Source organism: Drosophila subpulchrella, chromosome X (genome assembly GCF_014743375.2).
Source record: "Drosophila subpulchrella strain 33 F10 #4 breed RU33 chromosome X, RU_Dsub_v1.1 Primary Assembly, whole genome shotgun sequence".
NCBI classification, from domain to species: domain Eukaryota; kingdom Metazoa; phylum Arthropoda; class Insecta; order Diptera; family Drosophilidae; genus Drosophila; species Drosophila subpulchrella.
Genome location: NC_050613.1, coordinates 5,320,451 through 5,343,521, shown reverse-complemented (window position 1 = coordinate 5,343,521; position 23,071 = coordinate 5,320,451). Strand labels below are relative to the sequence as shown.

The 23,071-nt window shown below is 39.5% G+C and overlaps 3 protein-coding genes, 1 long non-coding RNA gene and 2 other non-coding genes across 7 annotated transcripts; 2 read left to right on the top strand and 4 right to left on the bottom strand.

Moving 5' to 3' along the window:
* Positions 1 to 1,353: 1,353 nt before the first annotated feature.
* On the bottom strand, positions 1,354 to 1,425 carry Trnad-guc. The gene has a single exon. It is a non-coding gene; the product is annotated as a tRNA-Asp (tRNA).
* Positions 1,426 to 1,639: 214 nt separating this feature from the next.
* On the bottom strand, positions 1,640 to 1,711 carry Trnad-guc. The gene has a single exon. It is a non-coding gene; the product is annotated as a tRNA-Asp (tRNA).
* Positions 1,712 to 1,824: 113 nt separating this feature from the next.
* On the bottom strand, positions 1,825 to 5,985 carry LOC119556522 (kinesin-like protein Nod). Its single transcript, XM_037868798.1, has 7 exons — positions 5,802 to 5,985; positions 5,539 to 5,733; positions 4,630 to 5,167; positions 4,319 to 4,464; positions 3,016 to 3,206; positions 2,260 to 2,952; positions 1,825 to 2,197 (listed from the first exon to the last, which is right to left on the bottom strand). Exons 1-7 carry the CDS (start codon positions 5,910 to 5,912, stop codon positions 2,092 to 2,094), a joined length of 1,980 nt encoding a protein of 659 aa, XP_037724726.1. The 5' UTR covers positions 5,913 to 5,985; the 3' UTR covers positions 1,825 to 2,091.
* A 10,421-nt stretch (positions 5,986 to 16,406) lies between these two features.
* Positions 16,407 to 17,094, top strand: LOC119557762 (protamine-like protein 99C). The gene is made up of 2 exons (XM_037870658.1): positions 16,407 to 16,610; positions 16,672 to 17,094. Exons 1-2 carry the CDS (start codon positions 16,455 to 16,457, stop codon positions 17,089 to 17,091), a joined length of 576 nt encoding a protein of 191 aa, XP_037726586.1. The 5' UTR covers positions 16,407 to 16,454; the 3' UTR covers positions 17,092 to 17,094.
* Positions 17,095 to 18,650: 1,556 nt separating this feature from the next.
* Positions 18,651 to 19,456, bottom strand: LOC119557682. The gene is made up of 2 exons (XR_005220115.1): positions 19,345 to 19,456; positions 18,651 to 19,175 (listed from the first exon to the last, which is right to left on the bottom strand). It is a non-coding gene; the product is annotated as an uncharacterized LOC119557682 (long non-coding RNA).
* Positions 19,457 to 20,004: 548 nt separating this feature from the next.
* LOC119557736 (protamine-like protein 99C) lies at positions 20,005 to 20,842 on the top strand. Of its 2 annotated transcripts, none has more exons than XM_037870622.1 (3): positions 20,005 to 20,207; positions 20,286 to 20,611; positions 20,669 to 20,842. In XM_037870622.1, the coding sequence occupies exons 1-3, from the start codon at positions 20,052 to 20,054 to the stop codon at positions 20,685 to 20,687; spliced, it is 501 nt and encodes a 166-aa protein (XP_037726550.1). In that variant the 5' UTR covers positions 20,005 to 20,051; the 3' UTR covers positions 20,688 to 20,842. The 2 variants fall into 2 exon arrangements, with proteins under 2 accessions (XP_037726550.1, XP_037726549.1); XM_037870621.1 differs by having other exon boundaries at positions 20,274 to 20,611; positions 20,669 to 20,836.
* The last annotated feature ends 2,229 nt before the right edge of the window (positions 20,843 to 23,071 follow it).

The window sequence follows — 23,071 nt, the reverse complement described above, 5'->3', positions numbered from 1 at the left end:
TAGGGCATTTTAAGTGTGGCTCATGTCTCGAATTTATCGCTGTTTGTTTTGCTTTCAGTGTTTTGTTGCTGCTGCGTCTTTTCTTGCTTTTGTTTTGCTGGTTTCTTTTGCCTGGGTCTTCGGCTTTGCCTTTTGCCTTTGTACTGGACTAGCTCTGATATATTCGGGCGTTATCTGGGAGCGTTTTTCAATCAGAAAATGCTTAGTATTTATAAGTATTTAGAAGATTCCTGCGAGCGGCTCCTCCCACCTACCGCCTCCCCACTCGCCGTATCTCCGATGTGTTATGTTATCTTGTTTACCGAAACGAAGCCAATAACAGATATACCAACAAGAGCCAGAACCAGACCCTCCTATGTACGTTTGTATGTCGGTCAGCGAATTGTTTTTGTTCGACTGCAGAGCTGATAAAACTGGCCGAAGTGCCAGCAAAAGTGCCTTGTCTTTGGATGTATCTGTATCTCTAAGATGCATTTGCTGTCACAAGTGTCCGTACAAGGTGGCACAACAGCTTCGCGCAAAGGCACAAAGAGGGGCTCTCGAGTGCACTTTACTTTACAGATAACTCAAAAAGACACGCAGTAATGGTCACCTACTCGCTTCGTAAAGGGCCAGGAAACTTGGTCTATAATGGTGAACCCCATTGAAACCTATATCCGAAATGTATAGATCTATATTTTGAAATGGGTATATTCCTTGTTAAAAGATCAAAAGTAATAGATTTAATTTTAAGTTATTTTAGCCTATAACATTTCATGCAAGATTACCATTATGAGGTAAATGGCAACATCTTAATTTCTTAAATTTTTGACCGCATCCTTGTTATTAGATCTAAATTATTTTCAGACCCCGCCCCCAAAAGTATGCCAAAGTTCATCGTCTTCTTCAATAAAGATAACCCGAAACTGGGTCAACTGGGGGATAAAAATAGGTTTTTTTTTTTAATTCTCGGGAAGCTCTATAGTCGTGTGGCTCAGGTATCAGTTACCTTTACTCCTTTGACCAATTGCAAAACCAAATTTACGACGCGAGCGCAATGTGCAACGCCTTTTAAACTAACTTACTCATAACTATTAAAATAATAGTTTGATTGGAAAGATTCCCGACAAGAAGATGGGTTCTATCAAATAAAATCATTTTCAATTGACAGTGAATTAAAATCTTCAACAATGTAAGCGCCATAAAAATAGTATAAGCTGTATGCTTAGCTTTTTAGATTTTATAGTTTCCGAGATTCCATCGTTCATACGGACAATAAATACATATCTACATACCTTATGTTACGACCCCTTTACTCTAAAAGTAACGGCTATTATTAGAATCGCCGTTGGAATACAAAAAAGTTTCCGCTTTCTCCCCGACGGGGAATTGAACCCCGGTCTCCCGCGTGACAGGCGGGGATACTAACCACTATACTATCGAGGATTGGAAACATCTAAAAGTTTGCTTAAAAATACCGAAAAATACTATTGTTCGATAAGTGAACACTTTTTAATTTTGATTTTTTGACGCGCATGCTTGTTTTAATACCTCACCCCTCACAAAAACAACGCTTAAGTTAAGTACGGCCTCCAATAAAATTAAAACGAAGTCTGAACAAAACTATAATCAGGAAAATTTAAAATAAAAATTTAGCATTCTCCCCGACGGGGAATTGAACCCCGGTCTCCCGCGTGACAGGCGGGGATACTAACCACTATACTATCGAGGATTAGGTACCTTTAGGAGTTTTCTTAAAAATAGCCGCAAAAATACACAAACGATTCGTAGTGTTAAGAGTACAAAAATAGTTTTAGTGTGATCTATATAAAACTGTTAGAGTACTGAATCTTTAACATAATGTATTTTAAGAGATTGGTTTACATAGATCTTAAATCAGAAGTTATCTAGCTTACATCATTACATACAAAATTAAAAACACAAACAAAAAACAAAAAAAAAAGAAATATTACACAGAAACCTTATTGTAAGTCTTAAAGTACGGATATCCTGCTCCTTTATGTAATCTACGTCTAATCAAGGATTTTGAAAATCATTGGAAAAACCCAGTGATTAATTAAACATAAAACTGATCTTATATAACAATTATAATCAAATCTCCAGGCAGTTGGCTTGGCAGAACCTATCCCAGTTCTTGCCGGGCCAAATAGGCAGGTCTTTTACTTGACCTAGGTTCAGAAAGCATCCCAGGCGAGATCTAAATAAAACAGTCGGATAAGACTAAACTCAATTCGAATCAATATCAACTTCGATACTCACCTATGCATAACCAAAGTGAAGGCTGTTTTTGGACCGATCCCGGGAATTTTCTGCAGTTCCTTTACGCTGCCACCGTTGAGTAGGTCAAGGAACATGCTTTTATTATGGGCCATCCATTCCTCGGCTGGAGAAGATATGTTTCTCGAATGACTTCTCGCGGGAGCTTCAACTCTTGTTATCAGATCCTTGAGCTGAGTAACTTTATCTTTTTTAACTGAGACGGAAGCAGAATGTTTCTGGCTGTCTGACTGTTGCGTGTTGCGCAAATTAAAAACTTTGGGAATGACCGCGTAGCTCTGCGATCTTTGGTTTGCTATACGCATGGAGCGTCGGAGCTTCTGAAGAGGTTGTAAAGTCTCCTCCATTGGCTGGATCCCGCTGAGTTCCTTCACTATGCTGGATGAACGCAGACTTATGGGACTGATATTTGTCCTGAAGAGCTGGCTCCGAACTGTGGCCGACATCAACGTTTGATGCATCTCAGCTGGCTCCTCATGCTCATCCACCTCTACAATGCTCCTTACGGTGGAGTGCAGGCTGCTGGGTTGTCCAGAAGCCACTCCAGGCGGAGGCATCAGTTGCCTGTCCATTTCGATTTTAGCTTGGAAGCCTACCAAACTGAGACTGCTGTCCGAGATATCAATAGATGAGGGTTCCAGCGTTGTATCCTCCAGCTGCAATAGCTCGCGAGCCCTATGAGGAGTAGCATCATTTACATTTGTCGGGAATTTTAAGGGTGTTTTTTCTGTCACTCACCTTTTCTTGGCTTTGGGGGTCAGGCCCAATTCAGAACGAGTTCGCTGGAGAACGTTGGTCAGCGGTTTGGCTATTGCGGAATTTGGATTGAGAACTGAAAGGCTGTTCTGTCCGGCTGCTTGGCGTTTGATGGCTGTCGAGCTGCTCAGCACTTTGCGAAAGGCTTGAGGCGTCCGTGTGGCCAGCGATTGCTGCAATCCGAGTAAGATAGAAGAATGAATCTTGAGTAAGTGAGTAAAAGATTTGGGTAAACAGGAAAAATCTGAACGAGGACACTGTGGACGAATAAGTTTTATTAAAAGAGGAACTTAAAGAAATTGAAAAGCTCGAAGAAGAATAACATCCTTTACAAAACAGCAGACGGGGGAGATGTAGAGGATGTTCGTCTGATCGATTGGCAACTGATGCGATATGCCTCCCCAGTTACCGATTTAGCCTATTTTCTTTTTTCATGCACTTTGAGACATTTCAAGCAAAGGTACATCAAAACAAGAGAGAACGCTGTAATCGAGTGTCTCGACTATCAGATACCCGTTACTCAGTTTTTAATTTGAAAATGTATATAAGTTAAGTTTAAATGTTAATTTGCAAGAAATCGCATTAGGCACACGGGTTTCGCTACAGAATTCGTCGTAGACCAATGGGAAAACAGAAGGATTTACAGCGCTGCAAAGCTTTTGCCTCAACTCAAACAAAAACACCTCTTAACAAGGTAAGGGGTCGTGACGATCGCACCTTCAACATACAAAAGTTCTGATATACAATTTTGATTGTACATCCGACTAAATAAATACACTTTCTAAAATGTTGGACATGGCTAGTGATCCTTATCAAGAGTATATATACTTTAAGGGGTCGGTAACGCTTCCATTCTTTTCGACGACTCTAGTATTCTCTTTTACACTACGAGTAACGAATATAAACATGCAGGAGGATAACTACAAGAAGTTGAGGCTACAGCTAAACAGGTAAGAGATACAACATCTGAGATATTTGGCCGCAGTGTTACGAGCCATTTTTGCTACTGATTAGGCGAGCAGTTGGGGCAACTTGTTCACCGTCCTGCATTCGATGACCAGGTGGCCACCAAAGCTCCTGTGGGCCTGCTTCTCGCTGTCCTTGCCTGCATTGTCACGATAGGCAGAACCAGCCTATCGTGACAATGCAGGCAAGGATCTGTCCGACCTCCAAGCGATTAGCGAAGGAATTTCAAACTGTCAAACAGCGTAGCGTATGCGAGAGGTGATCCTCTACTGCGTGGATTTTATCTATATCCTAGAGAGCAATAGCTAAGGTAGCTCACCTTTTGGAGAGTCACTTGCATCGGATTCAGGCGGAGCTTTTTGGCGCTGGTGCCAAAGCGCAAAGTGGCCAAAGTCTCGCTAAGATCGCATCGATGAGGACTGATGCAGGCGAGGAAGGTAAGATATGACTGCGCGGTAAGCGATTCTAGAAAGGATAAGGAGATTTAGTACATAATTCTAATATTGAAAATTTAATAAGGATAGTTATACTTTTATTAAATGACAGATGCATTAAATGAAATTTTTTTTTTGGAAAAACAATAAATAATAGAAGTATAATCTTTGGCATAGCATGTACAAATCCACTCACCTTGTAGAACAGTGGTGAGGACGCTGTCGCGATAGGGAATCACCGAGCGGCCCGCCGCCATGGACATCACCACCTTGTTGATGCTGAGCAGGCCCAGGTTGATGTTGACTCCCTCCCGCTTGGCCACGCCCTTGTGCCCCGTTCGCCCTACTCCTTCCGATCCCGCCAGATCTACTATATTTAGTCTCGAATGAAGACTTTTACTTTTCACATGTATGGTTACTATAGCGTGTGATCTGGAACTGCTGGAGTTCATATTGGTAGAGCGCACGCGACGATTCACAGTGCCCTGTTGCAATAGGTCCTGCAGATCCTCCTGGCTGCTCAAGGGAAGGCAGGTGCATCTTTGGCAACGCGCAGTCACCATGGGCGTGTGTGGTGAGGAGCCCAAGAGATCGTAGGCTTTTTCGTTGTAGATCTCGATAAAGGAGGCGAACACCTGGATGGGCTCCCTTTCGTTCTCCTGCTTGGCAGTCACACGTTCTAGGATGTCGGCCAGGCAGCGTGGGAGAACACCAAAGTGCTCTGGCTTTAGGACCTGCAGAGGATTGGAGGAAAGTTGGATTGCATTATGATTATTAGATCATAATATATGCCATTTTAAAATAGACATATTTTCAACCTACTTCTTGGAATTCCCTATTCAAAAGAACTGTGTTGTAATGTACATATGTAAATAATATTTGATCTTTAGAAAAATAGTTCTATGGTTTGAGAGTAGTTGAGTTATACTACTTAGACACGGAATATTCTAGCTTTAGAATCGTTTTGAGACTAAAATACAAAGTATAAAGTGATCATTTAACCAATGATGGATGGCGATTGGGATATAAAGGGTATAATATTCGCCACGAAAGATTTGATCTTGGGCAAGTCAAGGGCTGCTGTGAGCGAGGAACTGGAACCCACCTTGTCGGGGGGCGCCATGCCCATGGAGTAGCTCTTCCCGGTTCCCGTCTGTCCATAGGCTAGTGCCGTGCACTGGAATCCCTGGAAAGTCTTCTCCACCAGCGGCAGGATCAGAGCCATGTACATCTCATCCTGGGCGACGGTCGACGGGAAGGCGTGGTCGAAGTGGAACTCGTTCTGCTCCACCACTAGCGACTGGAAAATTGAGGTACAGGGCTGTCAGTTACAGTTAGTGGCTTGGCCCACAGGCCTGGTAACGGTACCTTTCCATCGCCCCATGGCGGGAATTCGACGACGCTCGGCTCCCGACGCCCCAAAAACTGGCGGTACGGCGCCTCGCGGACCGCAATGCGTACTGCGCTCAGTTTGTCCATAAGATCTTTTATTTTATTTTCCAAAATCAATTATATTGCTTGGCTTGGCCTGTGGCTTGTTGTGCCGCTGTTGTTTTGAAACTAGGGATGTGAAAAATATATCAAGACATCGATCTATCTATACTTTTTGAATACAAATAAATACTTATATCGATATATTTTTACCTGATCTATCGACTATCGCTAGAGGGCGCTCCTCTCTCCCAAGTCCAGTTTCCCCTTTCCATCACATTGGCGCGATCAAATGTTAGATTCCAGGCGGTTTTCTAACAGCAATGTTAGGATGCAACGTTTTCTAACGTTGTATCTAACATTTATGGTAATGGACCTGCACTAGGGATGTGAAAATATATCTAAAATTAAATATTTACAATGTGATATTTTGGGTCTTCTTAAAATCCCTTCAAAACGAATTTTGGTGCTTTTATGTATAGTTAATTAATGTAAACTATATATTTCAGTACCGGATGACCGTCAAATCTTTTTTTCTTAAGAACTTTGGGGTAAACTTCCGTTTACCTCCAACGCCCCATTTCGTCCAAACTTTCAATAGCCACGTTATTTGGGGTCCTGAATTCGGGAAAAATAGTCAAAGTTGCCGCAAATAACGGGATCATGGAAAATAACGGTAAAAACTGTTTTTCGTAAACATCTTCTAATATATTAACTTAATCAAAAAGTTTGCCAGGGAGAAATGAAAGTAATTTATGTTTTATACATATTTATCTGTAAAACTAATAGTTTTCGTTAAAAACGCAAAATAAGATTACATTTTATTAAGGTTTGAAAATAAAAAACCGTTGGAGCACACTTGCGTCATTATGCCCGATATATCGCACGAAAGCTTGTTGTTATATCGGCGTGCGATGTTGATATCGATGTCACTCGATGTCTTAGTGATGGTACGACTTAGGCACGAGAACGGCACTACAATTTTTAAGAACACGAAGTCAAAGGTAAGGTATAAGCAAAATATAAATGTTGGATAGAGCATTTCAGTTGTCGTAGGTCAATAATGGTAGGAAATCAAAATAAAATTCAAATTAAAAAACGGAAATAAAATGTATTAACAAAACTTACATAAAAAGCATTTCTAATGTCGCAAGACAAACTTATTTTTAACAAAAATCGATACGTTTTTTTTTTTACTTGTATATTTCGCTATATGGGTAAAAAGGAACATAAGCACGATATATCGTAAAAAAGTCGAAAAAGGTCCTTCACCTAAAATACTGTTATCGATTAATCGAAACTATACGACGCTATTTTAATGGCGGGATATTGCAATATTTTTAAATGGTGAACATTTATTCCATCCTATTTAAAATATTTATTTTAGGTTTTTTTTCGAAAACCATTAAGTTTTCGGAAAAAATGATTATAACAAAAAAGATTCGTTTTATAGATATGTATCTTCAGGTTTTGTCTGAAAAATTTTTGATTTTTCATATATTTTCGGAAAAAACAGCAAAAAACTAAAAAATTTTACGATTTTTGCCGTTGCTTTCCAAGATCCCGTTATTTGCGCCAACCTTAACTACTTTTCCCGTAATCATGACTCAAAAATACGTCGAAAAGATTGAACAAAATCGGGCGTTGGAGCTAAACGGAAGATTATAACAATATTGCACTTTATATTTTTCGATTTTGCGAGAAAGAGCGAGAAAATTTAAAAATAAAAAGAGCCCCATGTTCTAAATTCCATCATTCCACTTTCATTGCCAACTGGCCGATGCTAATTTGACGGACATAGCCGAGACACGCAGATTTGAGCATAAATCGGGCTTATTCATATGCCATTTGGCCCATTTTTCAAAATAATATATATTTTGTTCGTTTTATATTTTTGTTTCTAACAAATTAAAGCTAGTATATATTACTAAAATTATTATTTGTAAATGAAGATGGCGCTGTTGTATTGTTCTAATACCGGATAATTAGAAAACGAATGACTGTTTCGTATCTATCACTGTGGACGGCATTACACATAGTGAACAGGAGAGAGTGCGAAGGCGACTACTATATAAAGCCGCAGAATTGAAAATCTGCAGTGATGGTTCTACTTTAAGAGGACAGATCCCTTCTGCAGTTGAGCTTCAGGACACCACCATTCCGCAATCACCCCAGGCGCAGAACTTGCGTTTGATTCTGGACAAGCAGCTCACCTGGGAGCAGCATACAATCAAAATAGCAGCTGCATGTCTTGCTAGGCTTAGGAAGCTCAACTGGCTGCTGACCTCCACATTCCCTCAGTCAGGGAACAGATTAAACTGCACTCGAGTCGGTACAATGAACGCCTCAAAGCTCACACCAACCAGCTTCCTTGGCCAACCAACAATTAGAAGAAGACGTCATGTTTCTCGAGTCCTAAAGCAGTAAATGCTTTTTGTCCACTTGTTATAACAAATAGTTAATCATCCCTAATATCTATTCATGTTATCTGTCTCTTACTGTACCCAACGTTTTATTGCCATTAAGTTGGTTGATCGGCGTTTAAATAAATTTGTTATGGTGTACTAAAAAAAAGTATTTGTATACTGTATATATAATTCAGTATAACTATATGCATCGATACCACTGGAAAACAAAATATCCTTTTTTAAAAGGTGTGGACATTAAATTATGTTAATATAGACGTACATAAGCATATCTGCATAGTTAGTTTTTGATCCTAACGTGTGGTACTTGTGAAATGGCGGCTTGAAAAAAATAAGAACATTAAATGTTTTCATTAAAGATTTATTTATTTATTGTACTCTGTTGCCAAAAGTTTAAAACTTAAGGTACAGGGAGGAATCGGCCATAGTTGCTAAGACTTTCGGCCGGACTAAATTGATATTACAGGTTTACTTAATAACTAGAATTTTACATTTGAGTGGGAAGAGAAGGAGATTAACAATTTAAATGAGTTGAAGTAGGTTAGCTGATTTGAGAAAGTTAAGGATTTGCTGGAAGTTTTCATATGAAGGGTTAATTAAGAGATCAGATAGTTTTATATTTGAGTTACTAGGTCTATGTGTTTGAAATGCGGTGCAGTCGTTGAGGATATGTGGGATCGATATGGCGTCTGTGGTGCAGAATCGGCATTGGCTGTTTATTGGCTGGGAGAATCGGTATTCGTGTGTGAGTTTTGTGTGTCCTAGTCGAAGCCTGATGATCTTGGTAATTTCTTTCCTTGGCAAGCTGCAAAGTTGTGCGTTTTTGGCGTATTTGCTGATGCTTATCATCTCTGGGTTAATGGCTTGGTACCAAGGGGATGCTTTCTGTTGTAGGTTTGTGTTGTTTTGAAGTATATTCGTTTTTAAAAGTTTGTTAATGTCCGTGCGGTTAAGATTTGGGATGGAAATTAGGGGTGATCTTGTTGCATCTTTCGCTGCTGTGTCGGCGCATTCGTTACCTTTGATCCCAATGTGACTAGGGACCCAGAGTAACATGATTTTTGGGGCGAGTTTTATGATTAAGTCCCGGATCGATGTAGTGTAAAATGACACGTTGTTACAATTAAGGACAGCTTCCAAGGTTGACAGTGAATCGGAACAAATGCAGGTTTTACCTCTTTTCTTCTCGGCTATTTTAATAGCTTCCAGAATCGCGATTGCCTCTGCTGTGTATACTGAGGAGTAAGTTGGTAGGACAGCTTGCTTGATAATTTCCTCTTCTGTGGTAACTGCTAGCCCTATTATTTCTTTGTTTTTGGACCCATCGGTATATAAGATGGAAAATTTCTTCTTTATAAGGTTGTGTTTGATGTCCAGGAACTTTTTCAGGTAAATGTCTTTGTTGGTAGTCGATTTTTTGGCACTGCTTAATTGGATATCTATTAAGCTTGTGTCCATAAGCCAGGGTGGTTTTATTGATTTGGGCTTGTAAGGAGCTTGGGTTGGGATATCGAGGTGTTGGCAGCTATTAATGCATTGGTTGATGGTAGAGTTTCTGTATTTTTTATTTTTGTTTTTGGAGATCCGCTGTATGATTTGGTTGAGCGGGGTATCTTTGGCCTGAAGAATAGTGTGGATTGATTTTGCTTTTAGGTATTCGGTTCTATTTTCTATTGATTGGATGTTTGCTTCAAGGTAGAGGTTATTTGTTGGCGTAGAGCAAAAGGCTCCTAATGATGTTCGTAGTGCGGAATTTAGTAGGGTTTTGATTGGTTTTAGCATAGATTTCTTTGATGTGCCGTATATAGGAAGGGCGTAATCTATCTTAGAGATGCATAGGCTTTTAACGATTTCGATTAAGGTATGTGGGTGGCTATTGTATTTTCCGCTGGATAAGCATTTTATTATGTTTAGGGATTTGTCTATTGATTTTTGTAGTTTCTTAATGTGGGGCTTAAATTTATATTTGTGGTCAAAATGTAGTCCTAATAATGACAGTTCCGTAACCGTTTTGATGGTCGTATCTTGTGTTGATACCTGGCATGAGCAGGCTCTCTTCCTGCAAATGTGGATGTGCTTGCATTTTGAAACAGAGAGCATTGCTCCTGATTTTTGGCACCAAGCGTTGATTTCGTTAAATAGGTTATTCAGGTTTATCAAGACATTTTTTTTTCGTTTTAAATTGATAAATATATTAAAGTCATCGGCGTATGCTGTGTGGGTAAGGTTTTTGTATTTGTCTAAGATATCGGAGAGGCTGTTGAACGCGATAAGGAAAAGTATAACCGAAAGTGGGGATCCTTGCGGTATACCGTTGTGTAATGGTTGTATCGTCGACGTGCTATGATTGGCTCTAACTCTGATTTTCCTTTTTGACATAAAGTGTGACACGTAGTTGGTTATTATTGGACCACAGCCCCATGCCGAGAGTTGGTTAATGATTGTGTGTAGTCCTATTTTTTCAAAGGCTTTGGCAAAGTCTAGGGATATGATTGAGAGGTGTCTCTTTTCGTTGAGGGCTCTGTTGATAAGAGCGTCTGCGTAAAGCAGACAGTCCATAACGGATTTCCCTTTTTTAAATCCGAGTTGTCGGCTACTTAGTAGTTTGTTGGATGTTGCAAACCACCATAGCCGTTTAGAGATTATTTTATCTAATGTTTTTGATAAGCATGGATTGAGGGAAATAGGTCTGTAGGATTCTATTAAAGTTTTGTCAGTTCCTGATTTGTGTATGGGGATAATTATGCTAGTTTTGTAGGTCTGAGGAATGTGTGACTTTAGGATGATATTAAAGAAATTTATGATTCTCATTTTGACCGGGTTCGCGACGTGTTGGATCATTAAAGATATCTTGAGTTTGTACTCCATTTTATTTATAAGCATGCCAATAAATTACTTAGATGCCCTTCTACAGATTTGCATTTAAGGTTTCATCATATCTTAAGTCGATTATATCTTATGGACATTAAAAATCTTTATTAGGTGAATTGGGCATTTCCAGGGAGTCACTCGGGACGTTCGCACTCTTTTAAAATGGAAAAAAATTGAAAGAAAAAGGATTTTCCATTTTTTAATGGGCCTTTCCTTTTACTGTTCCGAAGCTCTATATCCATGTAGGGTGCCTTGACTTCCCATTCATTTGAACTTGGGGGTGCCATGTCTAGAAGGCTTCATTTTTCTACTGGTTTCCCATTAGTTCATATCAATTTTTCCTTTCCCGTTTTACAGTAACATAAAAACCGAAATTTTACGCAGTGAAAATTTGTACAAAATCTGAAATATTTTAGTGAAAGTTTTTCCAACCTCGGAAAACAAGCAAGCCATGGTGAGTCTAATATTTGTTTGCAACGCAGTGAAGGACACGTTTCCGACCCCATAACATATATAAATACGAGTCGATCTAGCCATGTCTGTCTGTCCATTTATACGCAAGCTAGTCCCTCAGTTTCAAAGACCTTTTATTGCAGGTAATATATAAGTCGGATCGAGCCGGATCGGAATACTATATCCTAAAGCTCCTATGGGAAGGGAAAAAAATTGTTTTAAATGTGAAAATATAACTTCTGTGTTTTCATATACGGTAGTAAATCGAAATTAAACATTATCGTAAAACTTCTGCAATTAGTGTTTAGTTTTCTAAAAATCGGAAAGCTCTGTACATACCATGCTCCCAAGGGAACGACCTTATGGGTATAGAAACTTCGGCTTGAAGTCATCTTCCTTTCTGGTTATCAGTCGCTTTTGTGAAATAGAAAGTTGCCACTTTGTCCACTGCGGTTGAATTTTTCGAACTCACTGGAAACAAATCTGAGAAATCTAATTAGTAGAGTGCCATGACTCACTGACCATTCGAGATTGTCTAATAGTTCATATCATTCTCATATAATAGTTTTGTAAAAACATAAAATGTTCTAGTGCTTTTACACCCAAATAAAATAAAATTCGTCACGTATATCTCCCCTTTTAACCATTAAGACAATATGGTCAGACATTAATCTTCTGTCAGGCTCTGCTAAAATACCAAAAAAATGCATCAAAACAGCAAACGCCGTTATATCAGAGTCCAGTTGCATATCGGAGCAATTTAAGGAATTCTGAACAAATACGGAGCGGATAAAAATTTCAGCAACACTTAGTTAGGTCTTAACGAATCTTACCTGTCATATATCATACAATCCAACCCCAATACCTCCCTTTAGATTGCACGAAATCGAGGCAGCTCGATGGGTCTAAGTCTGGTTCATCTTCTACTTTCGCAGTCGTCAACGGGGATAACATCATCGCGCCAGGTCTTCAGCCATCAGGGAATTCTTGGAATTCATGCTGACCGCACCACCCAAAGACATTTTTAGACTAATTAAAACTACCAACAAACAAAAGCTAAAATCTGATTGGGAAGGTACCATCCAGAGATACGAAAAACCAACATACATAACCCACCGACTTTAACAAGCTCGATCGCAGAATTTACACTAGCTTCCAGCGCCCCTTACTTTACAAATATTTGTATTAAATAAATAAATAAAATAACATTTTCCGTATCCTTCAGGATCCTCTGCGGGACTATCGATGCATTGATGCGTAGGTCCTGCCAGGAAAACTGCCAGGCCTGCGTACTGGCCTCCGCACGGCCTTACGAGATTCTCTTTTGTATCCGATTTTGGGAAAGATCTAGCATTCAAAGTTTACCTTCAGGTGCCAGCAAAAGTAGGGATCTAATATCCCAACAGTGTTCCAAGATAGTAGAACAGTGTTCCAATATCTTGGCACACTGTTGGGATATTAGAACCCTACTTCTGCTGGCACATGAAGGTCAACTTTGAATCCCTGCTTCCCCGTCGATATACAGTTCGATTATCTCGTTTGGACAGAGGTCTGTCACGAGATCGGCATCGCAGGGATCCACAGGGGTGCGATGAACGACACTCCACTTGTCAGTTACCAGATCCGGGTTCTGCTTCTCCATCAGTGCAAAGATGCTGCACAAGGCCTCGCCGGGTCGCACCAGGGGCAGAACGAAGGAACATCGAAGAAGATCGAAGAATTTCATGAAAGGCAAGCAGGAGTGTGGTGGGCACAATATGTCCACCGCGTTAATCACCCAATTGGCGGTTTCATCATCCACACACGATCACACGGACAGAACAGAACAACAGAATGGCGAAACCTGCTAGACTAGCGGGTTTTGTCAATTTCTATTGTAGTCAGACAAATAAATAAATTTTAGGCATAAAAAATATAAGCAAAATGATTTTTTAAAAATTCTTGTTGCAGTTACTGTTACTGTTACTGTTTTGTTTGAAGAAACTTTTCGCATCAAAAAATTTAAGTTTTCAAGACGAGGAAAAAAGTCTAAAGTAGTTTTTCACACAAATTCGTCCTTTTCAATAAGTACTGAATGAGTTAAGAAAAGTATTGTATCATTTAAACGGCATTTAAATTACCTTTCCATTAATGCCACAGTTTACAAGAAGTAAGTTCAAATTATGAGTATATTTAACTTTTGTTTTGTCAAAATACTTATGCCGACCAGTGTAGTTTGGTATTGATAATAAGACTAAAATCTCATTTAAATTTTTACAAAATATTAAAAAATGCGGGCGCTAGTCGGGTTTAAGCGTTATTGGCGGTTATGGGTTAGAGTGGGCGTGGCACCCCTCTGAACAAAACTTGAGCTGCGCAGGAGGCCCAAGCATCCTTAAGCCAAGTCCCATCATTCTAGCTTTTACAGTTTCCGAGATCCTATCGATAGATAGTAATCCTGATCAAAATATACATACTTTTTAGGATCGGAAACGCTTCCTTCTACCTGTTACATACTTTCCGACGAATCTAGTATACCCTTTTACTCTACGCGTAACGGGTATAATAAAATATTCATTTTATAAAATGAATATCTTGTTTTCGTAAAACCTTTTGAACGGAGAATTTTAACAAATAAGGTGTCATTCGACGCGTATTTTCGGTGAAACTGCAGTCAGGGAAGAACGTTCGTGCTGAAAAGGTTCTCACATTGATTTGAGAATTATTCGTCCTTATATCATGCCAGCAACTTTATTACTTTATTATTAAATCGTTCTTGTTTTTCGGAAAACTTGAGTAGATCTAAGAAGTATTCATACTTGATTGTAGACCGAAAGGTTCTGAAACCTAGTATTTTCCGTGTTAAAACATCATGCATTTTGTTCTCAGGTTCAGTATTTTCCATGCTTGGCGAAGTTTTGACGCCGAAAATACTTGATTCAAGCACGAAATACTTGATTTGAAACCAATTCATTTTACATCATTGGGATACATCATGTTTTATTTGAAAAAATGGCAAAAATTTCCACGTTTGAATGATAGTGGATTGGAAATTAATCAACTCACCAACAACTTATTACTCACCCTTTAGCCTTAAAAAGCTCTACAGATTTTGTGACACACTCCGATTTTTCAGCATACCCCCCAAAAAGTTCTTAGAGATCTCATCTCTCTAAATGTTATTTTGTGGTAATAATGGCCTAGCTCTTTTCTAAAAAGGTGCAAGTAAATGAAAACTCCGTGAATTTCGTAATATTCCTTAACTTTATTTAAAAATGTGTTCTCCGGTGTTCCGGTGTATGTATAACCGATATGTGATACGATGTATAGATATCACTGTTCCATTTCCAGGTTGAAAGTGGTGCGCATTCGCTCGAGGGCGTCGGTGGGGAATCCCCGTTTGACGAGCTGCCGCTCCGCCTGCGCAGTCACATCTCGCATCGTGTCCAACATTACGGCGCTCTTTAGCAAATTGACAAATTCGCCGCCGTTCCGGGTCCTAACAACTCCAGCTCCAGTTCGATGTCACCCATGGGATCTTCGCCTCCGGGCTCTAACGCTCTGCGTTTCGTTGCTCATCCAGAGACCACAGACCATCCGAGCGCTGAGGGAATCAATCGCTCGACCCACCGTTAAACACTTAGGACTTAATTCAACGACTCCTTAAACTGCCACGGGAAGATCTTTGATAAGAGGGTATAACCTATAACATCTAATCAAAGGTCTTCCTTCGGCAGTCCCACGAGTTGAAGAATTTAACCGTGAGGCTTAAGGATGGGTCGAGGGATTGAGGCCCTCACCGCTCGGATGGTAGGGTCTCTGGACGAGCTACGAAACGAAGAGCGTTAGAGCTATGAGGCGAAGATGCCATAGTTGACATCGATCTGAAGCTGGACTTGTGAAGATCCGGAACGGCAGCAGCAGGTGCCGTCGGATCGGTAGGCACTCCGGTCCTCGGAATTGGTTGAGCCGGCTATCATGCCCACCTGATAGTGGTACCAGGTAAGGAGCATTAATTCCCCGCTCGGACTCCTGGCTGGGAGCCAGGAGCTTCAGCGCCTACTGGCGGGCCCCCCTCATCCCGTCGGTCCGCTCCAGCTGCGCCATCTCCAGATCCTCGACACTCACGCTGGGACGGTTCTCCACCAGCTTGCCCCTCGTTAAATCTGAATCAAATCACTGACAAAATCCTTGCCTTTACTTTCGGTTTTCAACTCACTGTAAACCAGGTCTAGGATAACGCCACGTGCCTGCGGTTCCGCCTCCAATCGAAGGTCCTTAAGCGGACTGTCCACGAACTCCAGATCAGAACAGATATCGAAGTCGCTTTCGTTCAGCTTGTAAATCGTTTGCTCGTCTGTCGTTAATGGAACTATTCGAATGCCTTCGAATGTCATGACAGTTTGCCAAGGCCAACTTGATTAGCTGAAATCATTTCAGGGTTGCAGATTGGCTTACGGCAACTCTGGATTCATGGTATTTTCATGGATATGCCCAAATATCACTGTGGACATTCGATAAAATAAATAAACTATATTAAATTTATGTATTCGGCACGCTACAACGGAAAATGTACGTGTAGGTAAATAAATATTTACTGTTGCGGGCCGAAATCATAAATTTAATATAGTTTATTTATTTTATCGAAAGTAATATAATTTTTCGTCCCAATTGTTGATATCAGAAATTTTTGTTAAGGCGCGTTCGCCACTACTTTTTACCTTGTTAAGAGGTGTTTTTGTTTGACCCTAGATAGCTGGGAGAACAGCTTCTCAATCAGAATCAGTATTCTCATTACTATTCAAGTGTAGACATTGTCGTGTACGGGAAACCAAATTTTATTTTTACACACATTAAAACTATGGACGGAAAAAGAGGTGGTAAGACACTTTGTAAAACAACTGGCTCCCTGAACTTATCGAGCCAAGACAAAAAGCGATTCTACGGGATTTCCCCACAGAACGGGATACGTTTCGGAGCAAGAGAATGGAACTATATGACCCTCTTTAAAAATTCAGTAAGTAGGAAATATCTTAATTTTTAATAATATATACCAATTACTAACAAACGTATGTTAGAAAGAAACTATGACCGTTATAAAGAGTGCACCTCAGGAGTTTGAGAGTCAGTCCCATGGGGAAAGCCCCGGTAAATCTGAGCTGGAGAAAAGCAGTCTAGTTCGCTCTCCGTATGCCCGTGAAAGGGAGTCCAGGAACCAGAAGGAAAGGAAGAAATCTAACTCCATTAAGCGCATTGTAAAGAAGAAAGCGAGTCCTGTGCTAAAGATTCGCGACAAAAGTCCTTTGGGCTCAGCGGTGGCCTATATTCATTTTATGCGCAAGTTTCAATCACTAAATTCTCATTTGTCGGGCCCTGATCTATTGAACAAGGCAGCTCGTGTTTGGTGCATTCTGACTGAAAGTCAGCGCAAGCAATTTGATCTAAATTTAAAGGTTTATAAGAGAAGTAATGGCTACAATTTTCTAAAGATTGTGTAAACTGGACCGAAAACACTTTGTAAATAAAAGGAATTGGGTTTTGAAAACTGTTTTTTAATCATGTAATGTGTTACCACCAAATAAAAGAGGATCCTTAAAAAACGGGTGGATCAACCGGCAGCAAAAACAGTTCGACTTTGAAATCTAATAAATTCAAGAATTCTTTAAATATTCTAATCGTTTCTATGACAGCTTATGACAGTCGTAATAATTGTTTTCAATTGAATTTATAATTTCGAAATCTTAAGAAATAAATAAATTCGTTTTATTTTGATTATAAAAGTATTTCAAAGTTAGGAAAACAAAACACTTGATCTTTTTAAATCCATTTTTAAGCCCGTTTTATAGTAAGCAATTTTCCAAGTTTCAAGCTCCAGGTAGATCAATATTCTTGGTTAGGTACTATAATCACACATTTTGACAATTTTAATGTTATCTTTGTTACTCGAAATAAAAATTACATCCACTAGCTGTCTTGGTGAACAGCAATTTAGAGGGGTTATACATTTATAAACTGAGCTGGGGCATTACATTCTGGTCAAGTTCCTTTAATATCCCTCTGATCTGGCGATCCGTTTCCTGCACATAGGTCTCACAGGGATAATCTTCGTCCTCGGATGTTATAGCTTCCAGTTCGAAAGGCTGAGGATCCCCTTCGTGGGCAGAAATAGATCCAATTTAAGGAACTGAGCTTGCAACTCGATCAAGAAATTTTCGTTCTGGTCCTCCTCTTCCTTCGACTCCCTGAATTCAGCTGGTACCTCCTCGATGGTCTGTAGATCAATGGTAGCTGGCAGGGGGGACCTTGAACGCCTTGGCCATGGCTGAAACTCGTTCGCTCTCTGCGAGACATACGAAAAAAATGGTTGACCATTCATAACATGACTGTGGGGACCCTTGGGGTATGGCAAGTGATAGGAACACGTTTCGTCGTACATCCACTCCCTTGGAGCCTCCTTTCCAACATCCCTCAAGGATTTGAAAAATTCGCTACGATTGGGATGCAGAAGTCGCAGCGACGCTACAGTGATCGAAATGCTGATCCTATACCGCATATCGAGATCATAATGAAAAGCGCCCAAAAGAGTACCGTCGGGATCCGAGGGACTGCTGGACACCGAAGACGTGTCCCACAGTTTTCGTAGAACGGGTAGTGGCATTAAGGTGAATCTAACGCACCCAGTCAGTTGTGGCATCAGCTTTGGTATTTCCTGCGGACGATGGGCTAGCCAACAGGTAAGGGCCGAAAAGACCTCCACCTCGGAATTGACACCGAAAGAATCCTGGTGCGTCATTGTCATCACATCCTCTAAGGGCATCTGCCGAAAATGGATTCCCCCAACCACGGCCAGAAAATGAACCCCGATCCTCTGAAGCATCACCTTGCGGAGCGCTTCGAGTTCGGGATACTTCAGGGCCTTTAAGTAAACCTCGAAGGCGAAAGCGATGGCCCTAGGGATGGCAAAAAGGGTTCGATAAGTCGATCGAAAATTACAAAATAAGCCATTTGTATCGATTTATAATATCAAGAATGGTAGTATTAAGTACATACACAAATATTTATACAAAATAATTCACTTTGATACTTTAATCCACTTTTCTGGTCAGGGATATATTTGTACCATAAAGATAGTTGTTGGTATATTGGATTGGATATTTTTGATATAGTATAGAACGCGATTGGATTCCATTTCAATAAACATAACTAGAATTACCCGGCGAATATGACGTTCGAAATAATTGCAATGGAATTGCAGAAGTGAAGGAATACACCAGAAAGTGGCTGTTCCGATGCAAACTCGCGTTGTGGCACCCATATTTTCGGTCATCATGCGGGATTGTTGCACTCAAAGGAATGCGAATGGGGTAGATTGATTCGGGAAAAGTGTACATCATTCCAGGGCATCACACGATTAAGGGCACACTCCACTGACGTCGACGTTCCAGTGCATCCATATTACCAGTGCTGAATGCCCGGCATTCAAATTCGATTCTGTCCACCACATCGTGCCATATGACACCTTCCAGAGTGGGTACTTCATCGTGGTTCTGGTTCGCGTGGTCCCCCATCCTTCAATTCGAAACTATATAAAAATCAACGTAGAAAGAAATCGAATACGTATAAAATCATTTTGGAAATAAATTAAAATATTTTCAAGATTACGACACTTTATATACGGAATTTAAAAACACACGCCTCGGGGACTTGCGGAATTGGCTTGTCAATTTAATTACGCGCGAGATTTCACTTACCGAATACCCAAATATTATCACGCAACGTCTACAACGTGATGTGCAAAACTTGGATAAAATCTAAAAATTTAATAAAAGTCTTGCTGCTAGCAATAGACTTGCTCTGTCAACCTAGAAAATTTTATAAATGGCTTTTTCGAATTAGTGACAAGAAAAGGCAAGGAATGCTTGATTTGGTTGGATTTTTTGGGCTTCTACGATTCGAGATTCTGGGAGAATTATTATTCTTCGATCTGACGAATATTTTTGTTATAGCAGCCAAAAAAGTAAATTTTTAGGGCGACAAAATGCGATTCAGATTTTGTTCAAAAATACGAGATTCACATTTAAGTCAAAAACACGATTTTTCTATTCAGTTTTTCAATCATAGTTTAGCCAAATCAAGGCGTACAGCTAAACAGCTGTTTTGAATAGCTTGTTACCTATGCCATTTTAACTACGAACTACTATGCCAGCCAAAACACTGATTTTTAAGGGCGAAAAATAAATAATAAGCACTTAATTGTACTCTCCTTGATATTAAATTGGTACAAGGATCTTTAAGATTTAAATTTATTTTAAAAATTTTTAATAAATCACAAAATAATACAAATCCTAGATAGCTGGGAGAACAGCTTCTCAATCAGAACCAGTATTCTCATAAGTATTCAAGCGTAGACAGTGTCGTCTACGGGAAACAAAATTGTAGTTTTACACACATTAAAACTATGGACGGAAAAATGGGTGGAAAGTCACTTCGTAAAACAACTGGCTCCCTGAACTTATCGAGCCAAGAAAAAAAGCGATTCTACGGGATTTCCCCACAGACCGGGATACGTTTCGGAGCAAGAGAATGGAACTATATGACCCTCTTTAAAAACACGGTAAGAAGGAAATATCTTAATTTTTAAAAATATATACGTTAGAAAGAACCTGTGACCGTTATAAAGAGTGCACCTCAGGAGCTTGAGAGTCAGTCCCTTGGGGAAAACCCCGGTAAATCTGAGCGGGGGAAATGCAGTCCGGTTCGCTCTCCCAGTGCCCGTGAAAGGGAGTCCAGGATCAAAAAGAAAAGGAAGCCATCCAAGTCCATCAAGAAGAGACCCAGCCCTGTGCTGAAGACCCTCGGCCCAAGTCGTCTGGGCTCCACCGTAGCCTATATTCATTTCATGCGCAAGTTTCAGAGGAAGAACAACAATTTGAAGGCGAATGATCTACTAAACAAGGCAACTCGTCTTTGGTGCCGTCTGCATGGAAACCAGCGCCAACAACTTGAGAGGCCGCTTTGGTAAAGTTGTCTAAATGTAAAGCTTTACTCAAACAATAATATCTACCATTTTTTCAGGGTTGTGAGGACTGGATAGGAACACTATTCAATTTTAGCCGTATTAATATATGTAAATTTGAAGCGAACAATGTCTTGTAAATCTTACACTTCACTATTCAATTACATACAAGATATTTACAAAACACGAAGATAAAACGGCAACATAAACGGATTAGCGTATAAATCTATAAAACAAATAAAAAAATTTTCTTCGCAAACCCGAAGTTAAGTTTTGTTCAAAAATATTATTTCGTAGTGCATTTTTAGGTCCTAAAAATGGATTTTTGCTTTTGGTCAAGAATACACTTATTTTTTGCGGCTTTTCGATCGAGGTTTAGTCAAATCAAGGCGCACAGTTTGGCCAAATTTCGCATTTTTTGTAAGCGGTTACATCAAAAAATTGCAAAAATTAAAAATTTCTAAGCTTGAATGCCAATGGATTGGAAATTAAACTACGATTCCAACGAGGTATGGAATTCCTCATTTGAACCTTTTTTTCTAATATAGCACCCAAAAAAATAATTTTTTAAGGCGTAAAAATGGGATTCAGATTTTGGTCAAAAATACTCTTTTTCCTTACGGTTTTTTAATCGTAGTTTGGCCAAATCAAGGCGCACAGTAAAAAGGACGACTGTTTTGTACAGCTTGTTAGATATGCTAACGATCCGCATCACTTTAAGAAAAATGTATTTTTTGACCAATTTTCGCATTTCTTGTAAGGGGTTACCGTCACCTTTTTTTCCTGTCCTGGTTTGAAGGTGAATGGATTGGAAATTAAACTACGAACTCCTATGCCAGCCAAAACATGGAGTTTTAAGGGCGGACAATTGAATAGTAAACAATTTCACAGTAGCCTTTTTTAAGATTAAAAAAAATATCACTGTGGACGGCAGTACACGTAGTGGCGAAGCGCGAAAGAGAACGTGCGAAGACAACTACTATATATAGCCGCAGAATTGAAAATCTGCCATTATGGTCCGATCGCAACGAGTGATACACCAATCGAAAGGTATTGCAAAAACTAAGAAGATTGCATACCAAGACTTTCGAAATATAGATTTGTTTGGGAGAAAAGGCGGTGAAAGTGTAAAAGTAAGAATTTAGAAAATTGGAGCTGCTGGATACGGTGGGGATAAAAGCCCCCGGCTGTTTAGCTAGTTTCATTCTTACTGAGAATACGCGTCGAATGACACCTCACTTGTTAAAATCCGATGTCCCGTTCAAAAGTAATTCAAAAAACAAGATTTTCTTCATCTTCCCAAAATGAAAATGTTTGTCCCTTTGTTTGTGGGTTTGTATGCAACCCATCTTAGTTTTAGGGTTTTGGAAACCCTATAGGTGTATAAAGTAGCTTGAAAAAGAAAACGTTTGTTCTACGACTTTTGGAAAAACCCGCTAGTTTAGCGGAAAATAAAAAAAAGCCAGATTTATAATGCTTACAGTATCTAAACAACTAAAGCTACAGAAACGTGTTATATATCTCTGAAAAGATAATTTAATTTGCTAAATACTCTTCATTTAGTAAAATTGTCTGAATATAATAGATTTAGAGTTATGATAAAAAGTTATTTCTTACAACCACTTTTTGACTATTTTCTCAAAATTGAGTCGAACGATTTCTTTTAAAATTTCAAATTATATAGCCCTTGAGATTCCTCAACTTTTGATCTATAACATTTTTTGCCCTAAAAATTACCGTTTGGAAGATATTAAGCGATAAGGAGTGCATCTCGTTTCAGCTCCGTATACGAAATACTTCATACTTATTGGAGTAAACAAGAAAAAAACCAATTTGATGAAAAATATTCCTATTGGATTTTTTCAAACTGAAAATCTGTTATGGTTTTAGGGTCCTTTACTTCATGGAGCTAATCGAAATTGGAAACTTGATCTATTTGTTCTACCACTTTGGAAAAAACCCGCTAGTTCGGCGGAAAATGTAAGAAACGACAGATTTCTCTTGGAATCTGAAACTATACAGCCCTTGAGATTCCACACTTGTTTTATTAAAATAGGTAATTGAAGCGATAAAACTTGTTGTGCCTAATTTAAGGTGGCGTTCAGCTAAGGTTAGGGGTCGAATCTGTGTGTTTGGTTTTTCAATAGCCAAGCCCATCCACCATATGGGGACGATTCCTAGTCATGGTATTGGGTACTTAAACTCTTGAGCAAAGAAAACTTCTGATATCAAACAAAAACACCTCTTAACGAGGTAAAAAGTAGTGGCGAACGCGCCTTGACAAAAATTTCTGATATCAACAATTGGGACGAAAAATGATATTACTTTCGCTAAAATAAATAAGCTATATTAAATTTATGTATTCGGCACGCTACAACGGAAAATTCACGTGTAGGTAAATAAATATTTACTGTTTCGGGCCGAAATCATAAATTTAATATAGTTTATTTATTTTATCGAAA

Bases quoted from the DNA above. Each gene is read 5' to 3' on its own strand.
- LOC119557736 (XM_037870621.1), top strand. From the start codon at position 20,052: ATGGACGGAAAAATGGGTGGAAAGTCACTTCGTAAAACAACTGGCTCC. The intron at 20,208-20,273 runs GTAAGAAGGAAA...ACCGTTATAAAG, and splicing joins TGACCCTCTTTAAAAACACG to AGTGCACCTCAGGAGCTTGA.
- LOC119557762 (XM_037870658.1), top strand. From the start codon at position 16,455: ATGGACGGAAAAAGAGGTGGTAAGACACTTTGTAAAACAACTGGCTCC. The intron at 16,611-16,671 runs GTAAGTAGGAAA...AACGTATGTTAG, and splicing joins TGACCCTCTTTAAAAATTCA to AAAGAAACTATGACCGTTAT.
- LOC119556522 (XM_037868798.1), bottom strand. From the start codon at position 5,912: ATGGACAAACTGAGCGCAGTACGCATTGCGGTCCGCGAGGCGCCGTAC. The intron at 5,168-5,538 runs GTGGGTTCCAGT...AATCCTCTGCAG, and splicing joins GCATGGCGCCCCCCGACAAG to GTCCTAAAGCCAGAGCACTT. The intron at 2,198-2,259 runs GTGAGTATCGAA...TGTTTTATTTAG, and splicing joins TTCACTTTGGTTATGCATAG to ATCTCGCCTGGGATGCTTTC.